The 10,051-nt window shown below is 33.6% G+C and overlaps 1 protein-coding gene across 1 annotated transcript; it reads right to left on the bottom strand.

Moving 5' to 3' along the window:
• Window positions 1–4,247: 4,247 nt before the first annotated feature.
• LOC116005278 (cytokinin riboside 5'-monophosphate phosphoribohydrolase LOG1-like) lies at window positions 4,248–9,081 on the bottom strand. Its single transcript, XM_031245540.1, has 7 exons — window positions 8,811–9,081; window positions 8,433–8,530; window positions 8,048–8,078; window positions 6,627–6,726; window positions 5,478–5,548; window positions 5,238–5,381; window positions 4,248–4,534 (listed from the first exon to the last, which is right to left on the bottom strand). Exons 1-7 carry the CDS (start codon window positions 8,940–8,942, stop codon window positions 4,466–4,468), a joined length of 645 nt encoding a protein of 214 aa, XP_031101400.1. The 5' UTR covers window positions 8,943–9,081; the 3' UTR covers window positions 4,248–4,465.
• Between the last annotated feature and the right edge of the window lie 970 nt (window positions 9,082–10,051).

Below are 10,051 nucleotides of genomic sequence, written 5' to 3'. Positions count from 1 at the left end.
CAACGCTGCCACATCTGAACCTCGCCAGAGTAGATCTCCGCGCCGCTGTTTCACTGAACGGAGGGGGAGAGGAGAGGAACCTCACTAGAGCTCGTCTCGTTGCCGCCGCTCTGCCCAGCTAGCTCGCCCTCCACATCTGCACCACCGTCGCCTACTACTATCATTGCTGGTTGAGGAGAGAGGCGGAGGTTTAAGGTCAAGAAGAAACTGCTACTTCGTTGCCAGAAGTAGCTGTTGCCTCGTCTGCTCGCCGCCGATCTGCTACTTCTCGTGGTGAAGAGGGCTATGGTGAGCATATTTGAACCAACAATTCCGTTTGGGCAATAATTTCTAGGTTGCATGGCTCACCGCCGATATGTTGTCTTCTATTATAGTGTTGTCAATTCTTGCTTTCTTGGTGGTAGGCAACGCGGCGACGGCGAAGGCAGCTTAAGTTTTGTTGTTAAACATCGCGATTTTTTTTGGGTTATTCAGTCGGCTCGGCAGTCTAGGCGGCGCCTAGCCGTAGAGGAGGCCGATTCTGGCATTTTTCGATGTTGTCGGGTGCCGAATCGACGCTTAGGCGCGATTTTTACAACACTGATTAAAATAAAAATCATTAAAATGATACTTGCTATAGCAGCATTGCGAGATTTAAAAGTTTATCAAATGGATGTATAAAATTGCTTTTTTATATGACATGGAACAACATTAGGATTTTGTGGTTCCGGGTTATAGAAAAAAAGTGTATAACTTGGTGAAATTATTTATGATTTGAAACAATCGCCTTAGCAATGACACGTGAAGTTTTATCATGCAATTGATTGACCAATGAGTTTAGTATAAACAAAAGTGACAAGTATTCCTACGCACGACATATGATAAATAGTTATATCACTATTTGTTTATACATGATAAACTCAATGTGGGTAGTAACAATCAAATGATCAAATCTACCATGAGCATGTTAAATTCGAGATTTGACATGAAATACATGGGTTTGGCATATTCAATCCTCGAATTAAAATCATTATAAGACCATATGGTATTTGTGTTAAGCTAATCTCATTATGTTTGATAAAATCCTTGCAAATACAAGGATGATAACCAAGTAGCTAGGACGCTATTAGATACTAATGTACATCTATCCAAGAACCACGGAGAATGTATCTCTCAAGTATTAGAAAATACTAGGAGTATTAGATGTTTTAGTGTATCGAATGAGTTGTACTAGGCCAAATATTGCCTTTGCAGTTAAGAAACTCAATAGACATACGAGTAACCCAATGATACACATTAGAAGGCAATAGTGAGAGTTATGAGTTACCTAAGGTAGTACACTCATGACTATGGACCACACAATACAAGATATCCTATAGTATGACAATGCTAACTTAATATTGAAATTAAAGATTCTAAGTCCATGAGTGACTACATGTTCATGTTAGTCGATGCAGTCGCTTTGTGAGAATTCTCAAAACAATTTATGATAGCTAGATCCACAATGAAATTTAAGTTAATAGCCTTAGACAAGTGTCACAAACAGACTGAATGACTATGCCATTTTCTCAAGGCTATTCCTAAATGGGAAAAATATGTACCTTCAATGTGTGTGCATTGCACTAGTCAAGCCACAATCGGAAGGATATAGAGTTACATGTATAATGGTAAGTCTAGATTTATAAGTAATAGGCATAATACTATTAAACAACTTCTCACAACTTGTCTTATCTCTGTTGACTATGTAAGGTCAAAGGATAATGTAGTCGGATGGCTGCTAACCTAAAGGTAAGAAAATAGTTGTTAGAGAAGTTGAAACAATGAATGAGACTAAAGTTATTGGAATAAAAGTTCTATAGTGAATACCCAACTTAGCTAGCATCTAGGTTCAATGGGACAACTAAATTATGGAAAGAAGCGTCTCATGTGGGGTCTCGGACATCTAACCACTCCTCGTTAGAATAGTGACTATTGGACGAGGTTAGCATGTTGGTGCTTTAATGATTTGAATGTTTGTTGACATGTGTGGATATAGGAGATACTCAGAAAAGAATCACCTATGTATGTGAGAAAGAAGAGGGCCACTTCAAAGTAGAATTGACTAAACTCAATTCTTTAGAAATTCTTGCGGAATCAGAAATGGTGATCCATGTCCAAAATAGGTACACCCATGAGAACAGAATAAATATTGGAAGGTTTCCGTGTGGGATATATCATCATATACACAAACGACAATACGAGTTAAAGATATCGCGTTTTACCGAAAAGCGAGTAGAGTAAATATATCTTCACAAAAGACAGTTCAAAGGGTAACACCTATGACCTACTTATCCTATACAGAGATCAACCGTTGAACACAATCTTGTTGTTTTTCAATCTCGAAAATCAATTTTCATTCATGTAGGGAATTGCTGAAATTTTTAGCTAAAATGACAATTTTAAGTGTCTATTTTGTGGTACAAATTAAATATATGTGCGGTCCACTTCAAATCAGGGTTGGGTTAAAGTGGATTTGAGTTTTTTCATAGTAAGATGAAGAAATTAAAATATTGTATGCTCAAAATGGATAAAGGGCGAATAAATTTATTCTCAAAGTAGACCCATTTGAGTTGGAAAATGAAAGCAGAAAAGCTTATAAGTAGCCTTTGTCCCACATTGGAAAGGAAAGCGGGTTTGCACCACTATATATATACAATACCCTTTTAGAGGGAGTTTGAATTGTATAGCTTAGAGGCTTCTCCCGCACACAAGGAGGTGAAAATCAAATTCCATAGTGAGCTTGAAAAATGTTTGACACGTGCACGTCAGCACTTGTGAGCATAAATGTTGTTCAAAGTAGTTTTTTGATTTACAACTTATTGGAATCAATAAGCCAAGTTAAGAAATTATTTACCAAACACCCATTTGAAATATTTTACCAAGCCAAACAACTAAAGTTGGTCAAAAAAGTCAAACTTTGGCTGATAAGCCATTTTTAAAACACACCAGCTATATGGACCGAAAGGTATAGCTAAGTGGGTCGAGCATGATTTTCGTGCTTAAAGGTCATGAGTTTAATTTTTGATAACACCCTCGTGGTCGAGCATGCACACATGTACACATAGTTCTTTTATTGTAGTTTACCCCTCTTGTATGGTTTGCATGCTATTAGATAGGACCAGAGTTTACCGAATACACACCTTCAAGTAATAGGAAAATTAGTCATTTTTGCCCGCACAGTTTAGCTCACTAGTTTAGTAAGTAGTGTTTTGGAGAAGAGACCAATGTTCGAAACTCGGCAACGAAAGTGTAGGGATTATGCCCAAAGTGGACAGATTCCTTGTGCGCACCGACATTGGCCTATCTACTGAGCCACTAAGTTACTGTAATTTACATTATTTCACATACTCTGTCGGGTCAGGATGGGTTGAGGAATCAGCCTGTTTGGAGAAGAAGAATTAGTCAACCCCTCCTCATACTAAAAAAATCTACTTATTAATCAAATATAAACATGGTGATAGGGAGGGAATATTGCATCACTCAAATTTGTAGTAATGCTACATGGACAAAACTTTTTACCAAAATCTTATCTTTCATCAATAAAACTCTTTTTTTTTTAATGACGAGAAAATTCGCAGTCACTATCCGAGGGTATGCACATGTAAATCATGTTCTAATGTAATAGCGTAGCTTGCAAACCACACATGAGAAGTAAACGGCACAATAAAACTTTTTTATTAATTAATTACCATAAATTGAGTGATAGCACCCCACATTTTAAAAAAAATGAATTTACTTGTTAATCAAATATGAATAATATATTAACATGTTTGAACTTTTGGTCCATGTAGCATTACCCAATTTGTATGAGGCTATGCCACATGAAATGGATATGAAATGTTTAGTATTTTTTAGTGATCGAACATGTAATACAGTACTTTTATGTGAATCAAAAAATATTACATTTTCACTAATATTTTTCAAAGAACAAGTAATATTTTAAAGTCAAAATGTAATACTTGTCAATTTATAAAACTATTACATTTTCTTTAACAAGTATTACATATTAGAGAACCATCTCACATCACATGGCCCTGCACAAGAGCAACTAATCAAGAAAATTGTTATTCTCTCCCATTAAATTTACTTCACAATGTTTTTACTTTTGACATAATAATAAAACTATTTATATTCCCTGTGAATTCATAAATTACCTAATCCTACTGCAAGTTTAAAATAAAAATTCACTTAGCATGCAGTCAAATGGACCAAAAAAAAAAAGGAAAAAAGACACGAAAATTAATCAATAATCTTATGAAAGAAAATTAGAGTGTTTGTTACAAGAAAGAAAGAAATTTCCTCTTAATGAAAGTTGGCTGCCTTGGCCTAGCTTGAATTTGAGGCTTTTCCTAAAATAAGCCAATAATAGAATGCCATTCTCTTTAGATACTTCAATTCCCTCTTTTTTTGGAGTAGACAACAATATTTTTATGACATTAATAATTAATTAGTAATTTAATTGATCCTTTTCCCACTTCTGCTTTGATGCAACTCGTTCATGGCAGGGATTGTACTCCTGCAAAAACAAATGGTGCAAACAAACATCAAACAAGATATTTAATAACTATTATGCCTTGATTAGTAACGGTTTCGGTTACAAACCGATCGGTTATGATTATTTAACTGTATAAATACAACGTAATCCTCTCGTTACTTTTCAACTGTATCATTTTTTTGATTTGCGGAAAAGCCTCTCGTTACTCCTCTATCATTTTTTTAATTTACGAAAAAATCTACTTTATGTGAAACTTGCATTACAGCTCTAATCGGTAAATGACCACATGGAAGTAAATCAACTTAAACTTATCATAGTTGATCAATTCAAACCAATAAAGTCAATAGACAACTCCTACAGAAAGTTAAACTTAGAACCTTATGATTACCAAACTAATTGTCTAACTAACTTGGATAAGGTTGTCCTCTATTTGGCAAGACAACCTTTTCACTACATGATTATGCCAACAATGAAAGGAGGTATATTGAACCTATTACCGCTTTTGAGATTGTTAGTTTGTGTTCTACTCTAATATTCAAACTCTATATATGTTACAAAGTAAATAATTTGTAATAATAGAGTTCAAAGCCAATAGAGACTTGTTGAGTAGGTAAAACTTGATACTTTCTAACATAAAGATAAAAATCGATCATATTCAATATATATCAAATTTAAATGAATATTTTTATTTTTTATACAAAAATATTAAAAATAATTCAATTACCTCCAATTCATTCATTAGCTCTTTTGCATTAGGGGCTGAGACGAAAATTTGGCGCGCATTTGGGCTGATGAATCCTTCTTCTACAGCTTTGTCAATAAATGTGAGCAGAGAATTATAGTAACCTTCTACATTCAGTAACCCCACCTGCATTTATACACATTATTATAAATTTATAACTTTAATTTGATCCCTAAAATAGAAAATAAAAATATTAAGTTTCAAAAAAAAAAAAAAATTTACCGGTTTATCATGGATGCCAAGTTGAGCCCAAGCTATGACTTCAAGAAGCTCTTCTAGAGTTCCATACCCACCTTAAATGGTATAATAATTCACAAAATTAATTATAAAACAAAAATAAAAGAATATTATTAAACTTTTAAACTCCATTTATTTTATTTTTTTTTATGATGAAAAATCGCAATCACTGTCAAATCGTGTGCACTAAATAAACCTACAAATCACACATGAGAAGTAAACTGCATTAAAAATACCTCGTGTGACAGGTTCACCCGAAAGGGTGTTAATAATAATTAAACTCGTGACTTTTAGGTACGATAATCATGCTCCATATACTTAAAAAGGGAAAGAAAAACTATGTTAACAATTTTAAAATTCACATTATTATTATTTTGGATCTGCTGTCTTTTTATTGGGCTTATCTAAAATGCATTTGCTTTTATACTTTGGGCTATGGTTTTCGATCTGCTGTCTTCTTATTGGGCTTATATAAGATGGATTTGCTTTTATAGTTTGGGCTATGGGGGGTTCAAGAGCCCAGACCAACATAGCCCACCATTATGAGTAACCGTTATTATTACATGAACTATGGTCCACACAATCATAAATAAAAAAGTACATTTTTAATATACAATATAAGTACATTATTTGTGTATGTAAAGTACATTATTTGAGTGCTGAAAGTACATTATTTTATATACAATATCAAATAATGTACATTCAGTATACAAAAAATGTACATTTAGTATATTAAAAATATACTCGCACCTTATATTCATGGTCCACACAATAATTTGCCTATAACAATTGTTACACTATGGACTAAGGTTCATATTGCATTGTGAACCATAGTCTAAAAATTATGTGTCACCAAGTTAATAATTTTTGTACTTGTAAACAAATTGAAGTCACATGATAGGGTAATTACATACATATAACATGATATTTACCGATATATAAACTATTAAAAAATAAAGATTTATCACAACTATTCTCATCAATGATTGATCGTTTTAATAAAAAGAACACATAATCATTTTACAATTATTGTAAACTTTTAACTTCACAATATTTATAAAACTATGGTCGTTTTCTCATTTTTTTTTTTTTATATAGGGAGTATATGAGAAGAGAAAGAAGAAGAAAACTCACCAGGTAAAGCAATAAAGGCATCAGAATGCTTAGCCATCTCAGCTTTCCTCTGGTGCATATCAGCTACAGCCTTTACTTCTCCCACTGTTTCCCCAGTTATCTGCACCCACTTATTTATTTATTTATTTTAAAAATATCATCATCAAGTCAATGCATAATGCATTGCTTTCTAGGTCAACCCAACTTCAATTTATTAGGGGTATAAGGGACCACACACATAATGCCATCACAAAAATAATACAAACTTGATAAATACGTGTCAATCAAATTACTTTTTGTATGCTTTAAAAAAACAAATAGTACTTTTGGATGTATTGACAAAAGATATGCCCAACAACCATTTTAAAGTAGAGGACTAAAATCTTTTTCTTTATGTGACATCGTGTTCTCTAACTCTGACAATAAACATTGTTCATAAATTACGTCATTACATCTCTTTGTTGTAGCACAATTTGCCATGAATGCTGATATTATATAGCATGATTTTCCCCTATGGCCATGGAAACAACACTATTTTTAACTTGTAGAGATGGATTGAAGATTTGAAGAAACAATTTGGGAGGGTGTTTGTTGATAGGGGCATGGTATTTGAAGAGATTAAGACAAATTTCAAGAATATCAAAGTCCTAACCACAATTCAATGACAAAAGCAATGGCACAAAAACAACCCTCATGCCCACAAATGTGGCTAAAATTAGAAATCAGATACAAACAAATTCATGGCATCTACTTAAACCTAAAAGGATCGGAGCAACTTATGATATACATTCATTACAAGCTCAGTATGTCTCTTTTTAATCGAACGGCATTGAGTTTAGAACTTATGACCATTCACATCAGTCTAGGTCTAAACTTAATTGTCCCATGAGTCTATCAATGGTCCATATTGAATTATATATTCTGTCTTTGATAGCTGAATTGCAAATTTATATTTTTATATTATATGCTCAACGCACATATATATAGCTATCCGAGAATCTAGTTAACTAGGCCGGGTAATAAAAAGGTGGCAATACAGTTAAATAAAAAATAAAAATAAAAATAAAAAAGAGCAAAAAAGGACATGGTGAGGAGTCAAATTAAAGGTGAAGGAGGAGTAGCAAGCACAAAAAATGTGTAACAATCACACCAAACACGTAATCAACAACAAAAATCCTTGTACTAACTTTAATGTCCAGACACACAGACAACAATATAATGGCAAACAAGATGATAAAGCTAAGGTTGAAATTCAAGAAAATGAGTCCACCACACGATGGACAAGTAATATACCATTTTTTATAACGAGAGTACATTTTTCCTCATCCTTAAAGCATTTCTAAAACTACAATTTTTAATTCAAATTTATTATTATTATTATTTTTTTTTTTTGGCCCAAAAAGAATATGAAGAATGACAGGAATGTGACAAAAGGAGCATACCTCTCTTGGCAGAAGAGTCTTGGGAATAACTCTGGGGACAAGAACATGACAAAAAGTAGTAAGCCTTAACCAATTAACGCATTTTACTTACACAACTTTTTAAAAGTCCACAATCTCGTTACAGTCAACATTCAGTAATAATATAGGACTACTAAATTTTAACGAGAATAATTGTCAATTCATCATAAAAGTAGAACCGTATATGTGTTGGTATGTCTTAAACTCGCTTTTATTTGTGATGTTTAAATATTACTTTTCGTCTGAATTAGTTTGGTGCTATAAGTAATATAATATGGTCATTAATTGCATTAATGTGTAGTAGTGGGGCTGAAAAAAAAAACAAAAGAAGAAAATAAATGGAAAATGCAGAAAATAATTAAGTTACCCAAGGACATGACGGCCACCATTGTAAACAGCTTGAGAGACCAGTCCCATCAACCCAATGCTTCCTCCTCCATACACTAAGTCTATATTCCTTGATACCTAATATGAAAATAAGAATAGGAATATAAAGTTCATTAAAATGAAAATGAAACCCAATTTTCCTCTTCAACAACAACTATTAATAAACTAAAAGACTGTAACAAAAAACAATTTAAACTTTTAGTTAAGACAGAATTAGGTCAGCCTAGACTGGTCAGGACAGAATTATATATGTCAGTCTGGGGGCTGAGACAGAATTACGTCAGCCTTCCGGGCAGGTCGGAGGGGGAAGGGGAGAGGAAGAAAGAGAGAAAACACAAAGGGGATATGAAGAAATTACCAGTTCTTTGCCAAGTTCAATGGCTGCTTCTTTATAGGAATTCTTCTTGCCAGGGCTACTGCCACAGAACACACAAATTCTTTTGAATTTGGACTGTTGTAATGCTTCTTTCTCCTTATTTCCCACCTCCATAGTTCTTCTCCAACTCTCTCTCTCTCTCTCTCTCTTTGTTTTGTGTGAATAATGTGTGGGAGATAGGCTTTTTGGTGAGAGTTAGTGTTGTGCTAAATCTTGTAGACTTATAGTGGCTTTTGTAGTAAGCTCTCTGCTGTTGTCTTCCCCACAGTTGGGGGCAGGAGGCCACTTCCCAAATATCCACTGTGAAAGTATGCCCCACAACTTTGGGGAATATATATTTAGGATAACTTATTTTGAAAGAACCAACGTTGATAACCATTCATATTCATATTAATAAAGTTTGATATGGCATGCACTTAACATGTACCATTAAATGTTAATTTGAGAAGTGATTCCAGCCGTAATTTTAGAAACATATATTAACACAGATTCCATAAATTGGATCACTATTTATCATCACCACATTTATATAGATTTTGGGGTGTTTGGTAAATAGCCCGAAGATTGTTAGCTAATTGGGATAGTGAGTGACATTTATATAGATTTTGGGTGTTTGGTAAATAGCCCGAGGGTTGTTAGAGTTGTTTTTTTTTTAGTACTACTAACTCGGCCAACAGTCGACTCCACTAAGGCTCAAAACCACTCCCTTCCGTGTGAGAGTGTAAACCGGGTACCAGTAGATCACAAGGTCTTTGGTGACTAGTTGATAATATTAGTTGATTGTAAAAAGATTTTTAGTAAATTAGCTATTAGCTGATAGTTGATTACATGCAAAGTAATTTTCTTAAAAAAACTTATCAAAAATGTTGTTTTGATCATCTTTTTGAATTTTAGCGTTTTGAGAGTGATTTTCTCCAAACTTGAAGGTGATCCCTCACTATTGTTCGAGAGACTTGTGGATGAAGTAAATCGCTAGGTGTGTATCAATTGGTATAGTGTATTTTGTTTTCACCATTAATTTTGTAATAAAAAAAAAAAGAAAAAAAAAAAGAATTTTAGTATTTTTTTTTTTTTGGGTTTTTAAATCAAGAGGGTCGTGCTCATAATCCGATGGAGTGTCCATTATTTTCCATGCGCGCCCACAATTAGAGTTAATCCAAACCAAAAATTAGCACGCCTAAATCCATCAACTCTCCACTCACCTTCATCAACTAACTCTCAAT

Source organism: Ipomoea triloba, chromosome 14, assembly GCF_003576645.1.
Source record: "Ipomoea triloba cultivar NCNSP0323 chromosome 14, ASM357664v1".
In the NCBI taxonomy this organism is placed as follows: domain Eukaryota; kingdom Viridiplantae; phylum Streptophyta; class Magnoliopsida; order Solanales; family Convolvulaceae; genus Ipomoea; species Ipomoea triloba.
The sequence above is the reverse complement of the archived record's forward strand: the minus strand, read 5'-3'. Positions and strand labels throughout refer to the sequence as shown.

What these genes read in the sequence shown, in the direction of transcription:
- LOC116005278 (XM_031245540.1), bottom strand. Translation starts at nt 8,942, where the DNA reads ATGGAGGTGGGAAATAAGGAGAAAGAAGCATTACAACAGTCCAAATTC. An exon ending in TGCCTTTATTGCTTTACCTG is followed by an intron (nt 5,549 to 6,626) that starts GTGAGTTTTCTT and finishes ATACCATTTAAG; the next exon opens with GTGGGTATGGAACTCTAGAA. An exon ending in TTGGCATCCATGATAAACCG is followed by an intron (nt 5,382 to 5,477) that starts GTAAATTTTTTT and finishes GTATAAATGCAG; the next exon opens with GTGGGGTTACTGAATGTAGA.